A 27,636-nucleotide genomic window follows, 5' to 3' on the forward strand; every position below is an offset into this window, starting at 1 on the left:
GAACTTCTGGGCAACTCAAATCTGGGGGCGGAGACCACCGGCGTAGCTAGGGGGGGGTGTTTTGCAGGGAGCCTCCCTGCACCATTCAAGCAGCTCCTCCCCACCCTTGAGAGCCATTCACCTCCATTTTTCTCCCCCCCCCCACATGGCTCCAAAGGGTTGGGAAGGGGCCACTTGCAAGCTGCAGGGGGCTCCCTGCAAAACTAAGTGTGCCGCCGCCCCCACATATGTCAGTGGTGGAAACCCAGGACTTGAGGACGGGATTGGCACATCCCTGCAAGCCTTGTGCTAAAATTAAAAGCGCTACAAGAGACCCCTGCTGGAATGAAAGCCACCTGCAAGGATGCTGGAAAATCATAGCAGGGGGATGAGATCTCCAGGCATAGGGAGCTCTGTAGCTCTCTCTGATGTCACAGGCTAGGAATGGACCTCCCTCCTGTTTATGGAGGGAAGGGCAAATGGTACCCAAGACAGATTCATTGCTGACCTACTGCAGCGCACCCTGGTGAACCCAGCCAAGCCCACCGCAATCAAAGGGAAGCTCCAGCAATAACCCTTCAATTCATCTGAACTGAAAAGCTTTAAGAGGCATTCGCTTGTCCAGGCTTTTATTAAAAACAATTCCTGTGATACTGGTCTTGAAGACACTAACCCATTTTCTGATGAAAAAGTGAAGATGCACCAATAAATAAACAGTCCTTTTGTCATTATAAAAGTCAGCACAGTCCCAGAGCAGGTCACCATGGCCCTCACGAGGAGCCAGTGCTGTGGTGTACACTGGGTGCATTTTGCCGGAACTTCATGCTGGTTGGCAGCTGGCGCCGGAGCAGATGCTGCCCTGCATCCACAGGGTGGGGGTCATCATAGATGGTGGAGATGAGCCTATGATCATCCCTGGGAGGTTTCCTGGACTTGGTGAAAGTCTGGAGCTTCTCGCCATGGTAGCTGGAGAAGAGAGATGGCAGCGTCACACCCAGGTAGCACAAGGGGAAGTTCAATCTAGCCCAACACCCACCTGGTCCACAATGTGGATTGTACAAGGGTTGTTTAGAGCAGCTCAGGCACTGAAGGGCCCCTTTCCTGTTCCCTTTTCACAAAGTGTGCAGGGCCATCATTTTGGCATTCTGCAAGAAGAGCTGCAGGCCTGACCTATTAACCCAGAACTTCAATTTCTGAAAAACAGGCATTGCCCCACAGGGTTGTGGAAACAGATGTGAAAACACAGAGGTTATGTCTGCCCAAAGCTCCAGCTGGCATGGGGAAGGGGGAGTCACAAGAAATGGTTGGTGGTGGTGGGTCCTTCCTGTTCCAACCAGTTTCTGACCCTGCTCCATTTCGCTGCTAACACATTCCACACTTTCCAACACCACTGCTTGTTAGAACGATTCAAAATTTTGCAAAGTCTCAATTACTGGATTAAGAATAACACATGCAAACAAAATCTACTTACAAAGATGTGCAGCTATCCCCCCCCCCCCACTCTGTAGTCAACATGCAATTAGAGGCTTTGAGGCAGCCAGAGTGGATTCTGAATCACCAAGCAGAACGGATTTGGGGTATAAAGGCCACTCTTTATACAAAGGCCTTCCAGGCACCTTGGACAGGCCTGTGCTGACGCTTGAAGCAATAAGCCAATTCCAAACACAGAGGTGGATGCTGAGAAGATCAATAACACTCCACTGCAGCTTTGGAGACCCAACACCCCTGCCGTGTCAGGGTCCCATTACTTACCCCAACCCTCTCTTGCAGTGTGGGTTCTGGCCCTCGTTGTCCAGTGCTTCAGCGATGCCTGAATTACTGCTCCCCAAGCCGAGGCCCTCAGCCCAACCCTGCCTCTCCATCACTTTCCTGCCAATGCCCTGCAAGAAAAGAACAAAGAACTCTCCAAGTGAAGAGGCTCTGAATTCCAGGATGGGAAGAAGGAATTTAGTCACTCAGCAGAGTCATTAGGTTGCCTTGATTGCAGACCAGTCCATGAATGGGGGACTTCACACAACACAACACCCAGTCAGCCCTCTGAACTGCTGGCATATATTCAGCTCAGACCTCACCCAGGTCCTCCTCTGATTTTAGAGTCAGTTCAGCTGGGGGGAGGCTCTTTAAAATCTATTCTCTTCTACCACCGGCACCCCAACTTCTAAGAACATAAGAGCACTGCTGGACCACTGCTGGCCCATCTAATCTCGCTTCCTGCATCTCAGTGGCCCATCAGATGCCTCAGGGAATAAGCAAGGCAACAGCTTGTTGCCACTCCCTTGCATCTGGCATTCAGAGATAGCCTACTGCTGAAACCCAAGCGGTTGCACACAGTCAACATGACTTGTAGCCTGTGATGCGTTTCCTCCATCAATATGACCAATTCCCTTTTAAAAGCATACAAGCCAGGTGCCAACACAACTTCCTGTGGTAAGGCGTTCCAAAGATGGATTACTAACTGGCTAACGAAATATTTCTTTTTCTCTGTTCCAATTCTCCTGGCAGTCAATTTTGGTGGCTGTCCCCTGGTTCTGATGTGTGAGAGGGAAAGAACTTCCCCCTATCCACTCTCCCCACACCATGCTTAATTATGTGCCTCAATCATGCCCCCCTTGGGCACCTTCTTTCCGGACTGAAGAACCCCAACTCTTCAGTTCTACTCTTACCTTGGTGTATTTTTCAAAGCTTCCAATGTGCTCGCTCTGAACAGACCCATCTTCCAAGCCATCCCGCAGCCTCTGTTCAAACCGCATCCTGACCAAGTCTCGAGCATCCTTGTCGCCTCCATCTAGAATAAATGGAAACCCCATCTTGTTTTCTACCCTCAGGAAACCAGCAGCAGGGCAAGTTGCTCATAACTCAGTGGCGCACAAGAAGAAGCTCCCTAGCACCTCTGCTTCAAATGCTCACAGGCAGAGGTGCTGGGAAGAGCCCCCTCCACTTGGGGTCCTGGAGCGCTGCCAGCAGGCGGGCCCAGGTGAGCTGGAAAAGGCTCTCTGTTTGCAAGAGCTTCACGGGTGTTCAAGCCCTGAGCTTCAGAGAGGCTCGAAACGGAGAGCCCTGACTGATGGAGCACCCGTCATCTCTGGCTCTTGCTTTGGCAGCTGCTTCCGCTTTGCTGTGCTGCTGAGACTACAGCAGCCTGGAGCCTGGAAAGGCAACAGGACATTGGCATGATCACAAACACAAGGTGTCTTGCTAAGGGCCTGCGGGCAACCTTGCCTCACCTTGATTCAGGGGCACAAGCCACCTGCTCGGCTGTTCCAACCGCTCGGGGACTCAAGCCCAGAAGGGAAGGCAGAGGCAGCCAAAGCCACCTGCCAGACAACCAAGGACTAAAGGCCTGTGGGTGTTTGCACTGTACTGCATTGAGAACAGTCTAAGCAAAAGGAAGGGGGTTCAGTCTTTTAAAGAAGCGAATCTGCTGGGCCCAGGCTACTTGCAGGCTGGCAGACATCACTGGGGAAGCATTTCATTTGCTTAGGGGACAGTGAGCTGGGAGTCAGAACTACTAATTTCAGAAAGCAGAGATAATGATGAAGTGATTTGCCCTGGCAGGGTCAGAAAGCGGTGGGAACAGAGAGAGGCAAAGCAGGGTAGAGGTTCGCAGACAGTGTGAGCTGGCAGGGCAGGAGGCAAGTCCACTTGGATTTCAGGACATGCTGTATCCTGTCCATGAGCCACCAAACATCAGAAGGGTTTCTGTGAAATCCTGCCACACCACTTTGCGCACTAGGATGCAGGATTCACTCACAAATGTGCATAAAACAGAAGCCTTGAATTGTGCCTGGAAGACTTTCAGGATAGTAAGGAGAGGGCAACCCAAGTTCCTGCTGCAGCTGAAGCTTCACAGCGATCATTGAGACAACAACCCCAAGCCAGGCGTGTTGCACTAGCTGAACCTCTGCCCAATCTGGGCATCACACAGCAACGGCCAAGAGCTCTGGTACCCTTGTCATAGTAGATGCTCATGTCCACGTCCCAGTCGTCTGCCGTCTCTTCGTCGAAATCTGCCAAAGAGATGGAGAGTGTCAAGCAGCAGTACAATTCAGCCTCCGGAGCTTCAAGAGAGGTCCTGCCATTCCTCAACATGCCTGTATTCTGGTCAAGTACTAAAAAGGGATGCAGAAGTCAGGAGCCTAAAAGGCTGCTCCATTTACACTAAGAGGGGCTTCTAGCACTCATGGACCAAGTATCAGAACCCTCCTTCTCCAGGGCACAACTCCCCATACACCAAGAGTCCCCCGAGACCCTGCTTCAGGTGAAAGGCTACTAGCTACCAGGGATAAGGGATTTTCCCTGGTCCCAGTCCACTCACGGATTTGCCTGGCAAATTTCAGCTCTCAGAGCTGCCTAATGAATTAGGAAACTTCCCAAAACTAAAGTAGTGCAGTGGGAGAAACTAAAAGCCCCAGTGCACCACAGGCCCCATCAATGACCTTTGCCCAGATCATCAATAGAGGGATTGGCTCTGCTGCGTGTGCCACTTGGAAAGTGCCCATGTGCCACTAGTGGCACACATGCCATGGTTTGGTCACCCCTGCCCCAGGCAAAGCCAGCCAGCTGTCTGGGATAATACTCAGCGGAGTGCAGCAGTCAGGAAGAAGGTCTCCTTGCCAGTGGCATCCTGGAACATGTGTGCCATCTCAAAAACACCAAGAGCAAGGAATGGGCCTGGTCTGCAAGACAGGCAAGAAAGGAAAGGGAGGAGCCCAGTGGATCAGGACCCTGGGAGACCAGTATTCAAAGACAACAAAGAAAAGAGACAGGCTGGGAAATGGTGTGAAGCTGGACTGCCATGCTGGCACCACACAGGCTCCACGACAACTCCAAGAAATCCCCCGATGAGTGACCAGTGCAAGGTGACTGGTGGGACAAGGTTGCTGCAAGACCCCACTGAGGCAGCCTCCCCCCAACAACTGGCAAGCTCAAGTCTCGCTGGGGGTTACCTCCTCCTCCATCTTGCTCTTGCCAGTACTGAGCATCCGTGTAGAAAACCAGCCCCGAGCCGCCTTTCTCCCACTTCAGCTCAATCTCCTCCTCAAACAGACGCTCCTTTGTGCGCTCCTGGCTGGTGACGTCCTCGTGCAGAGCCTCGTGGCGCTCCCACTCTTCACATCTGTCATCATCCTGAAGCAGAAAGACCAGGGTGGGGGAAGAGAACGGAGAAGCAGACGAGTCACACAGCAAAGATCTGGCCCAGTCGCCGCCTCAACTTCTTCTGTCTCAACTAGTCGGCAGAGAGACCGCTTTCTACTGGCAGTGGTTCTCAAACTTTCCTGCCCTGTGACCCACCTACAGCATGGAGCTTGGCAACCCAGAAGTTTTGGCAGTGGCGTGATGATGTCATCATGTCACCACCAAAACTTCTGGGTTGCCAAGCTTGTGCGTGTGTGTGTGTGTTTTTTTTTTTTTAACAAATAGCCAACTGCTGGAGCCTCTCTGTGGCAGTCTTTGGCCCATTCCGGGCCTCATCTTGTCATGTACTTGCTGACAAGTGCTTTTGTCAGAGAGAACATGATTTGACAAGGCCTGAAGCAGGTTGAAGGCCACCGTACACATTAAAAAAGCGATACATGGTGTTTGCTTAACGTAGCTGAATCTTAGAGTTATGTTAACATTACTGATTACAAGTGTCTTTTTGCTCAGGACCTTTTTGTTGGATTATTTACAATCACGCATTTCTTTAAACAATGCAAGCTCTATGTTTCTTACGTCGTCCGCATGAGCTTCTTCCGTCAGCTCCTTCTCTGAATCTTCTTGGTCTCTCTCTTCCTTGGTATCATCCTCATCAGGCCTCTCCACTCTTGGCAAGGTCCCCCCTTCCATTAACTCCTCTCCGGTAGCTGTGTAAACTCCCCCTTCTGTCACAGTGGTCTCCGTGCCCTCGTATGTAAACGGCACGTTTCCATATCTGCGGGAGGAGCCTGTCTTGGGGAACTGCAGTTGCAGCTTCTTGATGGCCCGGGCAGGCATCCGGCAGGCTCTGATGAGATCCAGGAAGACTCGGAGAGGAGTTCCCACATTCCCATAAGGCATGAAGGCAGGAGGGTTCAACTCTGGTAGCCGTTTTAAATCAGCCTGGGTGAATGTTTCCTTGGAAGCTTTCTCCTGGAGCTCCTTCTTGGTCTTATAAGGGAATGAGCCAACATCTACAAGAAAACAAATACAATGGCTAAGGGAATCCCTGCAGACAAGGCTTTTGCAGTCAACATCACATGAGACACTGACCATTTGCTAACCGATGGCTGAGATACTGATGAAAAAAGAAGCTCAGGCAGGACTGTCAAACTCATTTCATACAGAGGGCCAAAGTCAGCACTCATGGTGCCTGATGAGGGCAGGAAGTGACATCTTTAAACAGATGATGGCCAGAAATAAGCACTTATTTTCTCACATAGAAACTCATTATCTGCATACGACAGAAGAGAAAATATGCAGATCCGGTTCATATTTTCAAAGTATGAGAGTGCCCAATTATAACAGGGGCCAGATAAATTGCTTCCGGGGACTGCACTCAGTCCGTGGGCCTTATGTTTGACTCCCTTGAGCTAGGGCATTATCATGCCTACTGCATTTCAGCATGCCAACTACTATCACATCTGCACTGAGCTCTTGCTTCCCGTCAGTTATCCAGTTCAGTGAAACACTATTGGGAATAAACTGAAAACTGTCTGCTCACACTCTGTTCACTGTTCATTCTGAAGCACTGTGAGCAGCACCTCACCCCACCATTGTGGTTGCACCAGTCCTGGAAAGTTGGATAGGATTGGGCCTTGTGTTGTCCATTAGAAGACTAATCCCCAAATCCAAAGTCTGTTAAAGCCTTGCTTGGAACCAAACAAGAAAATGAAGGTGTCAAACAGCTTTTGAAGCCTACTGTAGGATTCTTCATATGGCTATATGGTAACCGCAATATATCAATTATCAAGGGTGGGGAGAGAAGGGAAGAATAGTGGGAATATTTTGCATGTTCCCACAACAGCCTGCATTTTGTAAATGCAAAAGATGGACCTTAGGAGGCTTTCAGACAGACCTCAAGTTGCCTCTGAAGGGTGTGAGACAATTTCAGTACATACACATGACTGTAAGACAAAAGAAGAGAGCAAAAAACGGCTGAACTCCTCCATGCTCTGTCAGTTAACTGAGGCCAGACTCCAGCACCAACTTGATAACAGGTTCCTTCTGAGACAGCGATCGGGTCTCTTAAGTCATAAAGAAACAGGAGTCCAATTCAGGGAGAACTGGCAGGGGCTAAGGTCTGGGCACATGAGGAAGCAACAGGAGAGAAAAGGTCCATTCTAGAGTTCTCTCTCACAGACAAGCCCTCTTTCATCCATTTGAAGGATCAGTTCTGCACCTCAGAGCTGTCACGTGGCTTGCCATCGTGTTTGTTACCTGCTCATCTATGAAAGCATTTCACCCAGGTCCACTCGTAGGAACACACTTGCCACATGATGTGTGAAACCAAGAGACCAGCAATTTGTGGGCCGGATGACTGTGCCAGCGGGCAATGGAGTAACTGACATGGTAAATGCCTTTGACGACCTGTGTGAGGAATGCTCCCAGGCAAGCACTTCTAGGCTTCAGCACACCCGTTTTCAAGCCCCATTTTACTCCCTTCCCAGAAGACAAAACCTTTCCTGAAGAGGCAGCTCAGTTAATCCACTACGGCAAAAGCACCCAACAGCTTCCTGTGGTATCTTAAGAGACCAGGATTGTGACATCTCCTGTGATGGAAGAGCAGCCTTAGTGGGCAAAGGACATGCATAACTTATTCAAAAGACCCTGTTCCATTTTGTTTTATTCTTATTTTCTAGGCTTTGGTCTGAAAACACCACAGAAGAAGCGCAGCAGAACAGGCCAGAGGCCTTGCAAGATAATAAGGTCTCTGTGTCCTGTTGCCCACCTCCCCTGCTACATCCTGAGGCAGCTACGTCCAAAACCAGGAGACTGCATATGGCCATCATGGCCTGTAACCTGTGATGGGCTTTTCTTCCAGAAATCTGTCCAAAGCCTTTTTAAGGACATCCAGGCCAGACACCATCACCACATCCTGTGGCAAGGAGTTCCACAGACTAACAACACGCTGGGTAAAGAAACATGTTCTTTGGTCAGTTCTAACTCTCCCAGCACTCATTGTAGTGGCTGTCCCTGGTTCTGGTGTTGTGCGAGAGACCTTTCCATCCACTCTCTCCATCACGGTGTCCTGTGGCAAGGAGTTCCACAGGTTTATTACAGGCTGGATGAAGCAAGGTGCCCTCTTGTCTGCCTGACTCCTTCCTCCAGCCTCTCTGTGTCGCCGTGTGCTGTGGCAGGGAGTTCCACAGATGCTCCGCTGCAGCAGCTGTCCCTGGTTCTGGTGTTGTGCGAGAAGGAAAAGAGACCTTTCCATGCACTCTCTCCATCACCGTGTCCTGTGGCAAGGAGTTCCACAGGCTTATTACGGCCTGGATGAAGCAAGGTGCCCTCTTGCCTGCCTGACTCCTTCCTCCAGCCTCTCTGGGTCGCTGTGCCCTGTGGCAAGGAGTTCCACAGGCTTATTACCGGCTTGATGAAGCAAAGCGCCCTCTTGCCTGCCTGACTCCTTCCTCCAGCCTCTCTGGGTCGCCGTATCCTGTGGCAAGGAGTTCCACCAACTTATTACGGCCTGGATGAAGCAAGGCGCCCTCTTGCCTGCCTGACTCCTTCCTCCAGCCTCTCTGGGTCGCCGTGTCCTGTGGCAAGGAGTTCCACCGACTTATTACGGCCTGGATGAAGCAAGGTGCCCTCTTGCCTGCCTGACTCCTTCCTCCAGCCTCTCTGGGTCGCTGTGCCCTGTGGCAAGGAGTTCCACAGGCTTATTACTGGCTTGATGAAGCAAGGTGCCCTCTTGCCTGCCTGACTCCTTCCTCCAGCCTCTCTGGGTCGCTGTGCCCTGTGGCAAGGCGTTCCACAGGCTTATTACTGGCTTGATGAAGCAAGGTGCCCTCTTGCCTGCCTGACTCCTTCCTCCAGCCTCTCTGGGTCGCTGTGCCCTGTGGCAAGGAGTTCCACAGGCTTATTACTGGCTTGATGAAGCAAGGTGCCCTCTTGCCTGCCTGACTCCTTCCTCCAGCCTCTCTGGGTCGCCGTATCCTGTGGCAAGGAGTTCCACCGACTTATTACGGCCTGGATGAAGCAAGGTGCCCTCTTGCCTGCCTGACTCCTTCCTCCAGCCCCTCTGGGTCGCCGTGTGCTGTGGCAGGGAGTTCCACAGACGCTCCGCTGCAGCGGCTGCCCCCGGTCCTGGTGCCAGGACCCCCGCCCCCCGCGGCGGCGCAGCCCCTCACCGTGCTCCGGGGCGAGGCGCACCCTGCGGACGAGGCAGCGGCCGGGCAGCGCGTCCCCCCCGGCGCCGGCCCAGCCCTTGCCCGAGTACGTGCGGACCAGGCGGCGGGCCCAGCCGGGCCGCACCGCCGCCAGGCAGCAGCAGGAGGCCGGGGCCGCGGCGGGGCCGCCCGCCGGGCGCTCGGGGCGGTGCCGGTAGTGGAAGCAGAGGAAGGCGCCCGCCTCCACCGCCTGGCCGAAGAAGCAGCGCAGGTCGGCCGAGCGCAGCCGCGCCGGGACGCCGCTCACCAGGCAGTAGCCGCCGCCGCGCGCCGCCATCCCGAGTGCCGAAGGACTGCGCCTGCGCAGCCCCGCCGCGTCGCGTCGCGTCGCTTCCCCGGGAGGGGCCGCAGACCGACGGGGCTCGCTTCTGCGCAGGCGCGCGCAGGGCGGGCCGGCAGTCCCCGCCCCGCCCCGCCGCAGACCCGCCCCCTGCAGCCCGCTCGCGCTCGCCTGCGACGGAGCCCCGTGGACGCTCGGGGAGCTGCGGAGGAGCGGGCGGGCGGGCGGGCGCCAGGGGAGTCTCGGGCCCGGGGCCGCCCAGCCAGACTCCCTCCCGGGGCCGGCCACGTCCCGCTCTCCAGCACGGAGCGAAGGGGACAGGCGTTTCCTTCCGAAGGGCGCGGCTTTGGCGCGGCTGCGCTGGCCCCGCAGACTGGACGGGACGGGCCCGAGTCTCTCCAAAATCCTTTCAGTGCGGAAGGTTCAGTGGGAACCCAAAGAAGGGAAGCCGGACAAGGGAGATTTCCTAGAAGCTCAGCCGGCCCGGTGGAAAGTGGAAGACGGAGGCCCGCCAAGCAGGAAGCCGGGTCTCGGGGGGGGGGGGCGGCCTTTCTCCCCCCGCCCACCTCCGCACCCTGTTTTGCCCCTTTCCCTGCCTCCCAAAGAAACTCAACCCCCGGATAAAATTCCGCTCAGAAGACCCGGCCAGTCCATCCATGAGGGGATCAGAGCAGAAAAGGGAGGAGAGTGTCAGACCAGAACATCTCTCTCCTCCACCCTTCCTCTCCAGTTCCACTTCCCTATTGTTTTCAAACCAGGAGTGAGAGGAGTTGAGGGAGGCATCACCAGGTTGGGGGGGGGGAAGCAAGCATTTGAGGGGGTCTTGGACCAGCCCTGCCAACCGGGAAAGGGCCTGCAGTGCCTGCTGCAGTATCTGCTGCCTTCCATTGATAAGCCCAGCTCCCTCCTGCCTGCACAATGACAGGAGCAAACTGCAAAAACATTTTATTTAAAAATAAAATAACTTAGCACACTTATTAGAACATACGAATTACAAGAAAGCACCCACTCACAAAATACTGACAGCAGAAGTCAGTATAAAGATGTCCAGAACGTACTGTGGACAGGGGGAGCCACCCCACTGGGCAACACCCATCAAGTCAGGTGAGAGCTTGGAAAGGTTTGGGTGATGAACAGCAGATAAAAGGGATTAAGGGGCCCAGCCCCAGCAGCTCAGTGTTACTACAGACACCTGCTGATCATTCTGAATATAAGACAGACCCCCCTAGGTAGAGGAAGCCTTCACTGGTTGGAGCACAGCAAGCTGAAGCCTTCACTGGCTCATAGTCATTCACTTTGGCTGATGTACGGTAGGAAACCAGTCTTGTGCTTGGAGCACAAGGGCCATAAACCCTCTCTCCGGCCGTGGGTCCAGAGTGAATGCCGCCTCCCTGCTGGTGATGGAAACACAGCCTTGGTGGGTGCCAGAGGCTCACAGGCACTTTTTGGCTTGCAAGAGCATAGAACGAGTCCGGCAAATGTACAGGACATTCAGTCCTTTTAGTCTTCGAGACACAATTCAGCTGCTTCCCACATTCCACACCAGCTCACATCAAACCCTTTTCAGAACTGGACTTTGGGAGGGACAGAGTATCTGCAGCCTGAAGACTGGGAGACATGGCTGCCTCAATGTGCATACGTTTGGGCTTCAGTCCCTCCTACTTCTTTGGAGGAGAATGCCTCCACTGAATCATCCCTGGGCCTCAGAGGTTTCAAGAGATAGCCACACCCTGCAGAGAGTTCCCCTGGCTCCTCATCAGGAACTGATCAATATCCTCCCCATGCCCAGGATTCGTTGGCCAGTTCACCTGGCATGTGCACATATGGGGAGATGCTGCAAGAGATGGGGAGATGCTCTGACATCAAGCAGCGATGTCTGGCACAGCACGCTGGCCCGGCTCACATTGCCAATCACAGAAGGCGATACGGCTCCAGTATGGGGGGAGGGGGTCATCCTGCATCCTGAACAGCTGAGCACCACTTCCTAGGACTGGGCTGTCAGTTGTCCATGCCCTGAGGAACTGGCACGCAAGCCCCTGCAAGCCTGACTGAGCAGAGTGATTCTCAGCAGCCCTTCTCTCCCACTACACTGCACAGATTGCCTCGGGCAACTGAGCACCAAACCAAAAGGGTTGTGGGTGACCCAGCATCAGTCCCACCCAGGGCACTGCAGCCAATGGAGCTATTTCATGACCAGCATTTCCATGAGCAGCTCCAGAATGTCTGTGTCGCCAATGACCGGCTGGAAGAAGAGATCAGCAACAAGGGCCGGCGGGATGGACTTCAGGGAGGAGGACATCAGCAGGATGCGGGCAAAGCGGCCCTGGTCCTCCAGGTGAAGAAGCGCCAGGACTTCTTGGAGGGCTCTCTGGGCCTCTTGCTGGAGGCTCTCAATATACGAAGAGGCCTTCAGGCCAGGCACACCTGGGGGAGGAGAGGAGATGAAATCTCAATCAGCCACAAACTGAACTGAAATGACAAATTTTTTAAACTTCTGATGCAAATAGAATGATGCAAAACTCCACTGAACGTGGTCAAGTACTCAATGCCATCTTTATTCAGAGCCCAGTATCTGCCCTAAGAGGATCTGAAGCTGACATTTCCTGGGAGGTCTCTTCTTCACACTGTATAATCTCACCCTACCAGCCCTCAGCAAAGACAAGGCAACACATCTTTGGGTCAAGATCAAAGCGGATGTGATGCAAGAGGTTTGCAGTCAGATCCCTTGGTTTTTCTTAACATTAAAGATGGGGGGGGGGGGAATAGGCATGCTTCAATTTTGCACTGGGTGGCATCACACCAGAGGTCTTCACCCCCACACACTTTTTGCCATGCCATTTCCAGGCCCTAAATCCCCTCAGTCACATCTCTTGCAGCAAGTGCTGTAGCACAGAGTAGAAGACAGTTGTGCAGTCAACCCTGCGCTAGACGAAGCTCCTTTGCTAGTATGTTTCCCAAGTGGGCCTAATAGCAGCTTCAGCGTGACCGGGGTCTGCCTTCCTGTCAGCCTATGAAAGAAAACATCCGTCAGTGAGCAATGCCTGATCCTTGTGTCAGAGTGCCACTGATGTCTGGCTACAGGGCCAGCCCTAGGAAGGGGCATAAGGTAGGGCAGCCCCCACAGGCAAGGGCTGTGGGGGCCCCCAGGAGGAGTACTCCCCCATTACTTTCCATATGAATATTGGGCTGCTTCTTTTAGCTGGGTGGGCTGATTTGCTATTTGGTGTGTAAAGGCATCTCAGCATGGCCCTAGCTGACCTTTACTCGCTCACCCTAAACAGACATTTAAGTAGTGGTAGTGGCTTTTGGGTAACTTCTCTACCTGCTAGTCCACCACCACGAGCCCAGTTTGCAACCTTGGGAGATGCAAGCAGTCAAGCCAAAAGGCAGCTCTCTCTCCAGGCTGTTCCCACTGCCACAGGATGCTTTTCTGTTCCGTGGGTCCTCCCCCCCCCCCCACCTCCAGAGCCTCTGTCTCACCCAAAGCAGGCATGGGACATGCTAACCAAAAAGACTGCCTCCCCATGGAGCAGAGCGAGGGGCCCAGACGTACCAGGGTTGAAGAGGATGGCGCCCTTCAAGTAGGCGTACTCCTTGGGGCGGAGGGCCAGGCTCCAGAAGGAGGTCAAGCAGCACTGCAGGTGTTGGACACTGGCCAGGCTGGGCTGTGCTCTTCGTGGCTCCTGCCTCTTGCCCCCGCCATCCAGCAGGATCCTCTCCAGCAGGCTGGGGGCCGGGGTCTCCATCACCTCAAAGGTCACCATCTCCTGAGCCAGGCCCAGGAGGAAGAGGGGGGCCCAGCAGCTGTCTAGCAGCAGGAGCTGGTCTCCCCAGGGCAGGAGCTGGAAGGAAGGCAGGTTCTTCATGAAGCTTATGGTCTTCACCAGCACCTCCGAAGCTGCTCGGCAGGTGACCTGCGGGGTCTGCAGGCACACAGCGCGGCGCTTAGCGCACAGGCAGCGCTGCTGGGATGGGCTGTGGCTACCCCGCTGGGGGCTGAGCAAAGCATATAGGATGGCATTCTCCTTCTCCTCGTGTCGGTGACGGCAGCAGCACTTTTCGTACTCCATGGCCCGGCAGGGCAGGGGCTCTCCCGTGCACCTGGTCTTTGCAATACCCTCCCCGCATACAGACCTTTGCCTCCCTTCAGGGCCCCTCCTGCTGCCTCTAGCTATCTCTCAGTTCTGCTTATAAGCCCTGGGGGGGGGGATGAAGCCAACCCCTCCGGCAGCCTTGACCTCTCTTTGACTAGCAACCAGTAATTGAAAAACAAGTCAGGCTGGAGGCGATTGGCTGCAGGAAGCAGGGTCCTCCACGTGGCACAGAGAGGTTTTCTCAATGAAGGTGCCAGCCAGAGCCAGGAGGCCGCCTTATCTGGATTGCCCTTATCAGTATAAACAAAGTCATTAACCCAGCCTGTACCAAGGCACCAAGGCTTCAGGTGCGTAATCAGGTTCACTGGATGGCAGTGGGGTCACTGCCAAGGAGTTCGCATGTGCTCTCTCACACAGAGCAGCCCAGTGGCGGAACAGCTCATAAAGTTCTAGCCTTGGAAATGGCAACCTGGAAGTCAATTTATCAGCAGAGTGTTTGTCTAACTCGAGACAGTTGCTCTTTGCTGATAATGAACAGGAGAGGCAAAGGGGCAAGTCAATGAGCTCACAATGAAGGGCACCCAACAGGTCAAGTCTGGGTCCCCTTGAAAGTTGCTGGCTCAGGCTACTTTGCTGCCTCAAGCATGACCTCACCTGCAGCTTAGTGACTTGGGAGGCGGGAGAGTGATCCTGCTTCTTCCACTGCTTCCACCATTGCAGCTCCTTCTTCCTGTCCTGGAAACAAACCTCTCAGAAGACTTTTCACATCATTCACTTGTAAGGCATGAGTGTGGCAAATCCTGTGTAAGGCCCTCTATCTGCCAGAATTACCTGGTTTGCAAGGATCAGGTCCATTGTGCATGCAGCCCACAACAGAAGAAAATCTTCTGGGGTGCTGGTCAGCAAAGTGGGCAATTAGGATCATTGCTAGTGGTTTGAGGATGATGCAGCAGCACCACTGTGCAGAGGTCTGTGTTGCAGCTGCCTCCTGGGGGAAGGGCATAAGGCACAGATGGTTGGGATCACTGGCCTGCAGTGGGCATCCTGAGAGCTTCCAGGTACAGTGCTGGGCATGTATGTCCTTCTCAATGCTATAATTGCCTTTGCCTGGGACATGTGAAGAGACACCACCCCCTCCCCTCTGGAGCAGAACAGGCCAAAAACCCTCCAATCACATTTGAACAGGAGCGTCAAACTTGTTTCACGTAGCAGGCGGAATAGCACTCATGTCTGCTGAAGGTTGGAAGTGATGTTATTAAGCAGGAAGTGATGTCATTAAGTAGGTCATGACAAGAAATTAGCATTTTTCTCAGCTAGAAATTCATGAGCTGCAAATGACAGAAGACACACAAATCTTGATCATATTTTCAAGGTATGGCCAAATTATCACATAGGCCACCTTTTCAGCAGTGACAAATCAGCACAGCTGAGCAACTAAAAGCAACTGATGATGGTGGGAAAGCACAAGGGCTGGATAAAGAGCTTCCGAGAGCCGCATCCAGCCTGCAGGCCCTGTGTTTGACGCTCCTGCTCTGGAATTGCTAGTTAAACCAGAAGCCAATACAAGAGTGTTTAGGAACAGAGACAGACAGACAGACGATGTGGCCCACATGAAAACATCCTTTTATTTGCATGCAGAATATAAGCTTTCAGCAACCACCACCAAGAAGAGAAAGGCGCTGCTTGGCTGCCGCATCCAGCAGTGAGAAGGAAGGGAAGGGATGTGAAACAACTCTGATCAGGTGGACGGCAGGAAGCCCATCAGGCATGGGATCTGGCAGGCATCCCACATGCCCCTGTTGAGATCACCCAACCTCTGCCATGTACAGCAAGATATCAGAACAGTCTGGAGGGATCCCTTTATCTCAAGCACTTCAAGAGCAGACACAACCAACCCCCTTGACATAGGCAGCCATTTATCAGATCACCCTACACCTGGGTTTTATGGAGCCCTAACACCAGCATTGCATCAGCAGAAGAGTAAAGAAGGTGTGCTGAATCACAGCAGAGCAAGATGCTCCAGTGCTTGGGGCAGATCCTCTATCACTGTAGCTCCAAGATTATTACTAACAGCTAAGGGATAAATCCATGTGCAGAAAGAGGGCACAGTCAATAAACCATTTTCCGATGCACTGGTCTAATGGGTAAATAGCTCCACACTCGCCCCGTCAACCAAATGGGAGTCCATCCTCTACCCTCCAGCAAGCGATGCCGTGCCTGCAAGGCACACATGGAAAAGTTGCAAGCTGAACACCCACCAGCTCTGCATCAGTGCTTCTGGGGCAGCACAGCAGAAGGGCAGAGTAATAGGGCTGTGCTTCTCCTCAGACTGCTCTCTGCAGTAGTTGCTGCCCTCAAGTCAGCACTCTGCAGGGGCTACTCTGGGCCATCAAAGAAATACTAGAGGAAGTGAGAGCTGGAGGTTCAGAGGACACTCCTGCTACTTAAAAAACCATATTTAAATGTTAGCTTGCCAGAGCTCAGAACTCAACATGAAGCAGAGCGCAAGCGACAGTCTAGGAGATCCTTCATAAAAACCCGGCCTCTCCCTCAAATGTTCTTCTCTCCATGAAGGTTAAATCGATGGCTGGCAGAAAACCAGAAGCCTATGCAATACAATGTTTTTTGTTTTCCCACAGAAAGCTCATTAGGAGGCAATGCAAAGATTCATAGCAACCCAAGGTGTGTGGAGGGTGGGAGGAGGTACATCCTCTCCTGCTTGGGTTGTTTTATTATTTAAAAATCAAAAACAGAACACACACAACCATTGGTGTAAGGGGGGGGGGAGAAGAAAAGGAGACAAATCTCAGTTGAACTTTGCTTTTGAAAAATCCATTTCTGGATGCTGTTCCATGAACCTGGAAAAAGAACAGAAGACACAAGATGAGAGAGCTGCAGATGACACTGGCAGCGCAATGGAAGGCTGAAGGACCATGGGCTGGGCATCAACTATGCAGCTGAAAACCACACAATCACACACTGATCCCAGCCTGACTGGGCCACGATCCTGTCATGTAGTATGGCAATGGGAAGCGGATCACTTCCTGCCTGCAACTTTAAGAATCACATTTAGGCACTTGTGCTCAAGTAAAAGCTGGAATTTCTACCTTAGCCTTTTTAACACAAAGAGCAGGCAACAAGTTACCACCCACCAGAGTCAATGGCATCCCCATTCACTGCTCCTAGACAAACTGTGTCTCCCCCAAATCCGCTCCCAATATCAACATAGGTTCATTTTAATACACAACCTTGTTTGGGAGGACAGAGCAGCACCAACACTGAACTCCCAGAAAGCTGCTCTTGAAAGAGGCAGTACTGGTCACATGCAGCTACTGCAGCAGCTGAGTCTGGTCCTTCCACATTTTAAGATGAGCTCTTCTGGATGTTATCCATCACGCTATGTCCAAGCACAACATGAAAGGCCCTTGGTAATTGATGGTGCCCACTTCTTCATCACAGAGCCCAAGCACCTTGCAGGAGGGGGGGTGCACCAGACCACTGCTTAGAGAGTCAAGCAGACCCCCAAAATGCAGATGGTATTCTAGGACAACCAAATCACTGCAGCAGAACCACCTCTTTCTCCCTTCCCCTCATTTTGCAGCCCACAGCTCTCTCTACTCTCAAGCGTGGCTCTGCAGAGATCAGAGCCAAAGCTGCCACATCAACTCTCCCATTAATAGTATCAGTAAAATTGCCTCATTACTATGCTCCAGCTGTAAATGAGCAACAGCAAATTAATCCAACATGCCCTTGGGAACAGTGAGCTCCAGGTCAGACACGTAGCACCTGCTTTAGAGAAAGGGGAGGTCCAGTCTATGCAAACACCTTTTGTTTGTGCAGCAAGATGACGACAACAAACTGGGGAACTTCAGAAAGACCCTGCTAAGTTGGCCTCAGACCCATCTGCTCCCCATCACCAAAACCAGGCCTGGACTCCTGTTTCACAGAACTCAATCATTTATCTGGCATTTTTAGTTTGGCCTTGAAGCTCCACCTTGTTTGTCCTTGCAGCAAGTCTGCAAGTGGGATCACAATATTTCCTTTTTTGTACAACAAGGCTTATGTCTTTGTCCCAAGGCTACTCCACTCCAAGCATACCGAGAGTTTCGCAGGATGGGCAGGCAACTGAGGTATCCAGAGATTGAGGGTCTCCAAACTGAAAAGCAGAACTTTGTTGGCCACTCAAGGTCAATGGCATGTCAGTTGGATGAGCCTGAACGATGACCCCATTCTCTTCCAACTGGAAGCACACATTTAATGGGACTGCGTTGCAGTTTTAAGGGTACTGTGCTATTCACTGCATTTTTGCTTAATAGTGTTTTTCCTGTTTTGGGGTGCGTTTAGTGCATGTCCAACAAAGGTTGTGCCTTCAACATGTAGCCTTATCCAGAGTGGACCACCACAGAATAACTGCATGCAAACCAGCAGGTCAAGTCCAATTCTGAAGAACTGTGTCCAAGAGAGGGCCGGATGCAAAGAACCAGGAAGCAAAAGGAAAATAACCTGCTAGCCCTGCTCCACAAAGGCTGGCACCAGAGTTCATGCAATGCTGCAACAGGCAGATTCTATGGCAATTCCACTAGCACAGAGATCCCACAAATGAAAGGGCATGTTTCAGTTTTGTTTCCCTTTTCTCGGGTGACATTCTAGTAGGAGGTGCAAAGTCAGTGTCTGTGAGCAACACATACTCATAGATCCAACCCAGCTTTATTGGTAATGTTAGTTACCAGAGTGGCTGGATGGTGCTCTCATGAAAATTCAATCCTAGGCATGTCGACTCAATGTCACAATGACTCATGTCAATGTGTTCAATGAGATCTACTGTATGTTATGTATAGGATTGCAGCCTGAATGACCTCTGATGTGAAACACGTACCCATCAAAACTGCCCACCTGCCATATCAACCCTCTTTTTCTGTTCACAGTGGGAGCAAGCTCCAGTGCCCTGCAGTTACCCCACTCAACCCTGAGAGCAGGGAGCATCACTTGGGATGGTCTTAGCAGAGCAATTACTCACAGAAGCTTCTAGGCACACCTCCGCCAAACAGGATAATAAAGACATAAAAGATATGACTGTCTAGCGATCCTGGAAAATCTGACTTTGAGGCAGGTGCAGATTAAACAAAAGCCATCCGTGTTCAAGAAGAGAGGCCTGAGCCCAAGTGGCACCCTCACAGGTTGAACTCCCAACAGCAGAACCATTCCTCAGCTTGTACATTCACTGCCCAGCAAGGCGTGTACTCTTTGGGGGTCACCTGAAGAGGGTCTTGCACATGCCCAGAGGAAGGAATTGGTTCACTTACTTTTTCAGTATGTCTTGCTTCTTCTGCTCATCAGACGTGGGGAGCCCCATTGATTTCTGCCGTTGATCATACATCATTTTCTCCACCATGCTGCGTGTTTCGCTGTCCAGGTCTGACAACTTTAACATTCAAAGAGATACCATTCTAGTTAACAAAGGTACATTACCTAGACATCTGACTTGACAGCTCCAAGAGACTTACAAAAACTTTCACTATCACAATAAAGACTAGCATCAGGAACAGAAACATTTTGCCCTCACCCTTCCCTGATCACCCCGCTTTGGTCATTGTCCACCGGGCGGCAGCAGCTTTCAAGCACCACAGAGGCAAGGAGAGGAGCAGGATTACTGGACCTCACCAAGTCCTTCCTAGCAGTTGCAAGACAGCAGCATATCAAGAGGAAACTGGACCCCCCCCCCACCCTGGTGGAAGTATGTCTCAGACTCCCGAGAGTTACAAGACAAGAACGAACTCTGCATTCTCCGAGTTCCCTAGTCAAGGTGTGGCCAAAGACTCTGAATCAAGGCCCCCTGGAAATCCATAGGACTGTGCCAAGTGCCAGCACTTCAGTATAGCTTGAGATGAAAAGGACACATGGTTGTGAAGAGCGAAGAAGTTTTCCCCAACCCTTTTAGAGCAAGACCTGAGGACAGCGCTCACTTTTGAGTTCTCTGGGTTAATCTTCTTGGTGTTGATCTCTGGGTCTGTTTGCACTAGCTTGTTCCACCATTCCATCTTGTTGATCTAAAGAGAGGGTCAGCACATGTCACAACAACACACATCACAACTCAAGCATCTTCTCTGAATGAGACAAATGTTTCTTGAGAGCTGGCATTTCTGAATAAAGAATGCCCAAGAAACATTCAGCTCTTGAGTCATTCATTGAATTTAGAGGTTTAGCCAATTGTGCACCTAAAGGAGTCCAAGAATTTAAGCTCTTTTCTCCAAGCTCCTCAACAGAAAGAGCCCAGCCAAAGACTCACAAAACTGTAGCAACACTAGCCACAAATTTAAAATGTTAAAAAATCCCTTACCTTCTCCAAGTGCACAGTGACAATTTTCCCATCCTCAATCAGCCAAGAGCTTTCCTCCACCTTAACTTCATTGTACAAATCTCCTGCAATCACAGGGGGGTGGCCCTTCAGTCCCACCTTCAGGTGCCGTCTCTGGATGTCGACCAGCACATCCTTTCCCTTCAGCCTGAAGTTCACTTTGAATGGAATGGCCAACTAGACAGGAGAGGCAGGGCAGCAAAGGAGAGAATCAAGATCTCATCTAAATTACATCCTCCTTTTAGACTCTGGCTAGAAATTATGTGCTACAGAAGAAAGGGCCAGCTCACCGGAGGCTGAGCACTCAGCCAGTCAAGTTTTACAAGAATGAATTGGCTGCAACAGTTCACAGTCAAAAACATCCAGTTACCATTTGAATTTGGAGCACTCAACCAACAAAAACCCTTAACCTGACCTGCATTTCCGCTTTTCATTATTTGTAACTTAGCTGCTGCTGCTGTAAGTTTTATTCCCTCTTACGGCAAGAATTTTTTGCCATCAACAGTCCTTCAAAATTTGGGGATAAGTGCCCCCAACTTTTTTTTTTTTTTGAAGGGGGGGACAATCTAAGGTTTCCTCTCAGATTCATACATTGAAATGAAACCAGAGTCTGCCTGAAGTGATTATTTCCCTGACTTCAGAGAACAAAACTTCAGCTTTGCAGGACATCTCCTGAGTGCCAGCATTCTGAAATGATGGCCCCTTTGCAGCATGCTGAGCAACCCCCCTTAAATTCTGGTGGTTTTTCCACTACCAACAGACTATCCAATGCAGGTTTACCTGAGAGTAAGTCCCACTGAATGCTAAAGTTGGGCCAACTTTAACCTTCCAAATCTGCATACGAACAGATGAGGCCCCCGGGGACAGGGCCCACCACCTCAGTAACTACTACCCACCCGGAACCTTTGGGCTAGAAGTCTATTAAAAGTGTAATGCTGAAATTGTTGCAAGATCTGTGAGAAGTTTTTCTGCATTCAGAAAATGGCCTGACGGCAATTTGCTGCTCCCTCCCTGTAAGCATCAATCGGGCTTCAGCCTGGCCAGTCACCTCATAAGTGGCTCTGTCTCCCAGAGCAAACCCCTTGTGCCCCGACAAAGACAGCACTCACGTCCAGCTCAGAGAGAGTCTGTGTCCACCTGTAATTCGGAAGGTCCGCCCCATTTCCAGAGTTTGGCTTAAGCTTGCCTTTATCTTTCTCATCTTCTTCCTCGTCTTCTGTATCCTAGTTAGACACAAAAGAGGGGAAATCAGCACGTTTACAAAGCCCACATGGAACTTTTCTGTCCACTGTGTCATCTGTATAACTAGTGATCTATGTTCAAATTCTCTACATGAACACAGGTCACCTTCTTAAAGGTCAAGCCTGCTTATGGATCTCCTTTTGTAAGAGTTCTCAAGTTTCATAGAGTGTGCTATACAGGCAGCCCATGTGAGAAGATCCTAGAGTTTGTTTTCATGTGCTCTGGTAAGCACACCCACACAAGAACCAACATCTGTTCAGAGATGCAAAAGCCTCTGAGAACTCATTACCTGCTTGCTGGACTCTGAAGTTTCCACTGGATTCTCAGAGGACTCTACAGAGACATCCTGGGCTTTGGCTTCTTTCTTCTCTTTTTTCTGTTTGGAAAGAACCCCACAACACATTCACCATTCTAGCTGAAATCTATGAAGCTCTTTAAGTGTTATTCACTACAGCCAGCAGTAGGGGGCCCTCTTAGAACAAAGCAGGTGCTAGCAGTGACTCAACCACACAGAATGTCAAAAAAGCAGGGACTTTCCAGACCCAGGGTGCATGAAGGTCTGGGAAGCACCTCATCCATTCTGGTCTGGGAAGTCGCTCACCCATTCCATCAAAAACAGTTAAGCTGTGCTCTGCAGTAAACTAAAGTAGGGGTCTCTAAACTTTTCAGCCAGAGGGCCACATCAAATATCTGGCATGCTGTTGAGGGCCAGAAATATAAATTTTAAATATAAACTTTTAGTTCATAAATTAGAAAGCTTCAGAAAACCCAGGGTCTTCAGACAGCCCAAAAACATCACTTCTGGTTTTCCAGGAATACCAGGATTGATGCTTTTAGGCCTTTCGAAGGCATTCTGAGGGGAGGCGCATGGACTCCAGAACACCCTTCAGATGCGACTGGAGCACAGCTCTGGTCACATTCGGATGAGCTGCCAGAGCCTTGCAGGGGACCAGAGGTTTGCCATGGGCTGGACAGAGGCTTGCCGCGGGCCACATCTGATTCCTGGGCCAGGGTTTGGAATCCCCTGAACTACAGTATGGGAATTGCAACAAGGCCATCTCAGAATTATGGGGACTGAAGCAAAGGTGGTTCTTGGAAAGCAATCCTCAATCAAGGAGAAGCCACTGGTGATGGAGGAAGCCAAATCAGTTTCTTATTCTTCTAGCAGGAGTGCCACCATGTCCCCAGCTGGCAGCAACAACGAACCGAACCCATACCTGGTCGATCTCCAGCTGTAGCCGTTCAGCCTCTTCGTCGGTGAGCTCCTTAATTCTCGGCTCGCTGTCTTGCTGATGCGCTTCTTTGGCAAGTTTAGCAGCACGCTCTGCTTTCTGCCGCTGCTCTGCCTCTTGACGAGCTCTCTTCTCTTTCTGGGCTTTCTGAGCAAGCTTGTTATGGCGGCTGAAGGTCTCTGTGATTAGCTGAAACAAGGTTCCGGGAGAGACCACTTATGAGTTAGCATTCTCTGGTATCGAATCTGACTCTTCCTCTCGTACCTGAGGAGCAGCAGCAACAGCAGGACGAGCATCAGCATCACTTTTAATCCTGGATTTGACTCAGTTGGGGAGAAGTGGTGATCGAACTTGGGAGGAAAAGTGATGCGGAGCATCACCCTGAAAGAAGAATCAGCTGCTCTTCAACTACTGCTGAGGTACCAGAGGAGGACAAAGCCATGTCAGCTACTAGAGGGCATCACTGTTCCCAAATACCACCAACCACCAAGAAGCTACCCACAGAGAACCAAGTGAATGTCAAGGGGTTATGCACGAATCTTTGCTTTTCCACAATCAGGATTCTGACCGGGGCACCTAACTACTGGAGGTTTCAAATAGCAACCAGAAGTTATTTGAAATTACTTATCTGCCCTCTGCAAGGGTCCAGAGTACAAATGAGGGCTACCTTTGTCCGCAATTCAGAAGGAAGGCCTGGGGGTCAAGGCTCTGACCCACTTGGGACAAGAGAGGATGCCGTCATCTGATTTCAAGGGTTTCCACTGCTGGATGACCTTCACAGCTGCTGCAACCACCAATGACCATGAACAGGAGCACTGAAATGTGATCTCGTATGCCCTTTGGACAGTGACATGCTGGAGTCTTGTGCTCACAAAAGACAAAGCCCAGTGACCTTGTCTGCTATCTCAAATTTAATGTTATTTGGGACATGATCTAGCAATCTCTGGAGTTCCTTCAAATAAAATATCTTCAGGTTATTTAGCACAAAATCAAGTGGTCATCTTAGAATCCCGAGATCCTAAGCATCCACTATAGGGAAAAAAAGAAGCAAGCTTGCAACTTTCACTGTAAAGTATCTACACAGACATGAAGCATGAAAGGGGCTATACTCTGCCTTTCTTCTGGGGCATGAAATTCTGTCTTTGTGTATTAGTTTCCAGCATTCAAAGATTTTGCCAGAAAAAAATTAAGCTTTGCAAGCTTTGAATATTTAGAACTTACTCCTACCTTATTCCACAGGCTCAAGGTGCCTTAGAGACTCATGTCATCTGGAGCCAGACTTTGGTGGATTTTCAAGGGAAGGAGTGCAACAGGCACAGCCCAAGTCTTGAAAATGCCTCTGAGAATGGTGGCAAGAGCCCATCCAGGGGATGTTGGGACACAGGGAGGAAGTCAGGTGGGGTCCAGTTCAGTAGTTAAAAAAACAGACACACACCCCACCCCATCATGCAAATATGTGCCCCCCAATAGTAAATCAACCTGATATGTTTTTCTCGAAAGACTGTAGTTGGCAGAACTAAAAGAGTTTTTTTTCTAGTACAAAACACTTAAAAACCACCAAAATATGCTGTCTGTTACAGATGGACAAGACCCACCCCTAATGGCTTGGAAAAGGCACAGATGCCTCAAGCTCCTTACAGCCACAGTCAAATTTAAAAACCATTTAAACTCTAAATATGTCAGTCCCACCCAGCAATTAACAAACTGTGAGGCTCTTCATCAGCATTCCTCACCTTCAGGATAGGCAAACTCAGCTATTTGGCCACCACTACAGAAATGGACTTAGTGCTTTTCTCGGAGTGAACAAACAAGAGTAAGTTGGAGTTATTGATTCCGTCCAGTTAAATCAGTGTGTGTTTTGGCATGCTTGCTTGTTCCAACTAGCCTTTGGTCAAAGCAGGACAAAAACAACAAACAACTCCCCCCCCCCCAACTCTGACCTGAACTAGCTCACACACCATTTAATGCAACTTCTTTGGCAATTTTCAGTTTCAGTCATGAACAATCTGTTATGAAGTCAAGAGAGATTTCAGAAACATATTGCATTGTGGGAAACAGTTCAAGCTGCCAGAAAGGTACCATCTCTTCAAAGGACAAATCAGATACCTTCTCCGCAGCATCTTCTTCTCCCCCCACAAAGAAATCTGTTTTGCGCCTCAAGAAGCTGAAAAAGGTGTTCACAAGCTGCAAAAAAAAAAAAAAAAAAAAAGGTTTGCAGGGGGTCAGAAATGCCTGTTCTAAGTTAAACAATGCAAGCTACCCAACACCACATGATAACCCCTCTAATTCTGGCAGCCCGTCCTATTTATGGCTTGATCTTGTGTCATCATCCACATCCACTCCTAAAGAAGAGGACGACAGAATGCCATATTGGTCAGACCAATGGCTCTTCCATTCCAGAATTCCATCTCCAATCAAGAGCTCCACAAGAAAGCTAGTAGGAAAAAGGAATTCTTCCATTCACAGCTTATCACAGCAATCAGCAAACAAAGGTTTATAGAAGGTTTATGCAAGTTGCACTCCACTACCAATCTCAATCAGGGATGGCCCACTTAACAAAGATCAAGTTTTAACTCAGTTCCATCAACAAATTGAACACTTCCACCAGTGCCAATCCAGTATCACCACCAACAGGACAAAAACTGAAGCACCCCTTGAGGTAAGACTAGGACATGGCTCTACAAGTGTGGCAAATGCATGAGAAGGATCAAAAGGCCTTTAAAAGAAAGCAGTGTGTCATGAGTTCAAGCCAGAGCTGATATTTTGCTTTCCGAGTCTCAATAAGGCAATGAAGGTTGCATCACATGTGGATCCGACAGGCCACCTGGTCCCATTTCAACTTGCCTTGACTTTGAGATTGACCACTAAAGGCCCTGTTCTCTGGCCTCCAGCTGGCACAGCACCAGTGGATCTCCCTCCCCACAGAGGTCTGACAACAGGACTGGGGCACCACCAGGTAAAGGGGAGGCATCTAGTATACTCCTTCAGATACCAGGAGATGCCCCAGACCTGCTCAGGTACTTAGCTACTGTGCTGAATAGCTTTCACCAGAGTCAGGTTTCAGGGTCACTTTTTCTGCTCTCTCTATTCTTATTCAAATAGTCTTATTTGGTTACAGCAAACAGGGCTGGGAGGGCATTATGGGGGCAGGGAGTAGGTGGTGATGGGAATGCATAGGTGGATAGGGTCCTGGGAGGGAGGTGGGATCCCTGGGATCTCATACTTATATAGGGGTTGTGGAACAAAAAAGGTTGAAGACCACTGGACTAGAGGCCCACCAGGCCAAGGGGGAGGCATCTGGTGCACCCCTTCAGGTCCCAGGAGATGGTGTCCTGGTCCTGCTCAGTTCTTAGCAATTGTGCACAAACAGCTTTTACTAGTGCTTTCAGAGTCACTTTTTCTGTTCTCTCCAGTAAGAAGATTTTGTTACAGCAAACAGTGCTGGGAGGGCATTACAGGGCTGGGAAATGGGTGGTGATGGGAATGGTCCGATAATGTCCGGGAAGGGGGTCAACAGGGTTCTCCAGTCTAATTTTTTATTTACTTGGGTCATGGCTTGAGAAAGGTTGAAGAACACTAGACTGGAGCTCCACCAGGCCAAGGGGGAGGTGCCTGGTGTAGACCTTCAGATACCAGGAGGCTGTTTCCCAGTCCTGCTCAGGTGCTTAGCAATTGTGCTGAAAGAGCTTTCAGTCTCTGCTGTCATAAGAATACTTGGCTCCAGCCAACAGTGCAGGGAGGGCGTTCTGGGGGCAGGGAGTGGGCGGTGTGGCTGGCGAGGGTCCCGGGAGGGGCCCCACTCCCATCTTCACTTACAGGGGTCTTGGCACAAGAAAGGCTGAAGACCTGCTCTGCTAGAACCCCCCAGAGTCACCACCCAAAACTGATGAGCAGGAGCCCCAGCAGGGGCGGAAGGAAGCATCTCCTCCACGTGGTGTCCTGCCTGAGCCAGCGGAACTCCCTGCCACCAGACTCCAAGGAGGGGCGGAATTGAGCGCTCTCCTCCAGACGGCGCAGTCGGAGCCGACGGAGATCCCCGCCACCAGCTGTGGCAGCGGCCACCGGCTCAGGCAGCGAACAGTGCAGGCGGGTTCCGGGGCGGGCCGGCCTGGGCAAGGCTGGGCCGCTGACTCAAGGGTCCCTCTCTGCAGGGGGCGGGCCAAGCCAGCCTGCTGGCGCCGCACACGCGTCTCCGCCTGCCCACGTGCACGGGATGGCCTGACCGCAGCGGGCGCGGAGGAGGAGGCGGGCCTGGCTGGGCGCGGGGCCCGCGGAGGCCTCACCTCCCTGACGCCGCCCTGGTGCTGCTGCGCCATGGCCAGCAACATGCCGTCGAAGCGCTCCTCGCTCTCGGCCGCGTCCTCCCCGCTCGCCCCCATCGCGCTGTCCGCAGCCCCCTCACGCGCCCGGCAGGCCAGCCTGGAAATGGAAGTTGGGGAGCGCAGCCCCGCCCCTTCCGGTAAGACTACTGGCCAATCGCCCGGCTCGCTCCGTCCACTGGCACCCGGTCCGACCAATCGCGCCTCAAAGTGGGCGTTCCGACGGGCGGCTGGGCGCGCGACCGCGCTTGGCGTCCGTTGCCGTGGTTACCGCGGCCTCCCACACGACCTGCGCCCGGAAAAGGAAGCTGAAGGCGGCCCCGCCCCTTCCTGTAAGTCTTCTGGCTAATCGCCTGGCTTGCTCCGTCCACTGGCACCCGGCTCCACCAATCCCGTTTGAAAGTGGGCGCTGCACGCGCGAGAGCGCGCTTGGCGTCCGTGGCCGTGGTTACCGGCTCCTCAGGGCGCATCCGGGCCTTGCGCAGGAGGGGGAAATGAAGCTCCGCCCCCAGGCTCCTCCCTCAGTGCTCTCAAGGACCTAACAGCAGTGACGTCATTGACCTGGAAGTGACGTCATGTCCAGGAGTGACTCCGTCAACCAGGAGCATTTTTGACATCCCCAAATGACAAAATCAAATCTTTAAATGTGAATTTGCTTACCTGTGAGGACATCGTGATGTCATTGACCCGGAAGTGATGTCATCAACATGGAAGTGATGTCATGACCAGGAGTGATGTCATCAAGCAAGAACATTTTTAACACCCCCATATGGCCAAATCAGATCACT

At 51.5% G+C, this 27,636-nt stretch overlaps 3 protein-coding genes across 3 annotated transcripts; all 3 read right to left on the reverse strand.

The window, feature by feature from the left end:
• Positions 1–597: 597 nt before the first annotated feature.
• On the reverse strand, positions 598–9,605 carry GPATCH3 (G-patch domain containing 3). The gene is made up of 7 exons (XM_066638790.1): positions 9,288–9,605; positions 5,692–6,128; positions 4,926–5,106; positions 3,927–3,986; positions 2,643–2,764; positions 1,732–1,859; positions 598–945 (listed from the first exon to the last, which is right to left on the reverse strand). The coding sequence occupies exons 1-7, from the start codon at positions 9,601–9,603 to the stop codon at positions 750–752; spliced, it is 1,440 nt and encodes a 479-aa protein (XP_066494887.1). The 5' UTR covers positions 9,604–9,605; the 3' UTR covers positions 598–749.
• A 2,183-nt stretch (positions 9,606–11,788) lies between these two features.
• On the reverse strand, positions 11,789–13,676 carry NR0B2 (nuclear receptor subfamily 0 group B member 2). The gene is made up of 2 exons (XM_066639069.1): positions 13,160–13,676; positions 11,789–12,030 (listed from the first exon to the last, which is right to left on the reverse strand). The coding sequence occupies exons 1-2, from the start codon at positions 13,674–13,676 to the stop codon at positions 11,789–11,791; spliced, it is 759 nt and encodes a 252-aa protein (XP_066495166.1).
• Positions 13,677–15,300: 1,624 nt separating this feature from the next.
• Positions 15,301–26,967, reverse strand: NUDC (nuclear distribution C, dynein complex regulator). The gene is made up of 9 exons (XM_066638455.1): positions 26,813–26,967; positions 24,636–24,713; positions 22,515–22,718; positions 21,587–21,673; positions 21,165–21,278; positions 20,038–20,232; positions 19,664–19,747; positions 19,004–19,122; positions 15,301–16,558 (listed from the first exon to the last, which is right to left on the reverse strand). The coding sequence occupies exons 1-9, from the start codon at positions 26,906–26,908 to the stop codon at positions 16,507–16,509; spliced, it is 1,029 nt and encodes a 342-aa protein (XP_066494552.1). The 5' UTR covers positions 26,909–26,967; the 3' UTR covers positions 15,301–16,506.
• Between the last annotated feature and the right edge of the window lie 669 nt (positions 26,968–27,636).

This window comes from Tiliqua scincoides, chromosome 10 (assembly GCF_035046505.1).
Source record: "Tiliqua scincoides isolate rTilSci1 chromosome 10, rTilSci1.hap2, whole genome shotgun sequence".
Lineage (NCBI taxonomy): Eukaryota > Metazoa > Chordata > Lepidosauria > Squamata > Scincidae > Tiliqua > Tiliqua scincoides.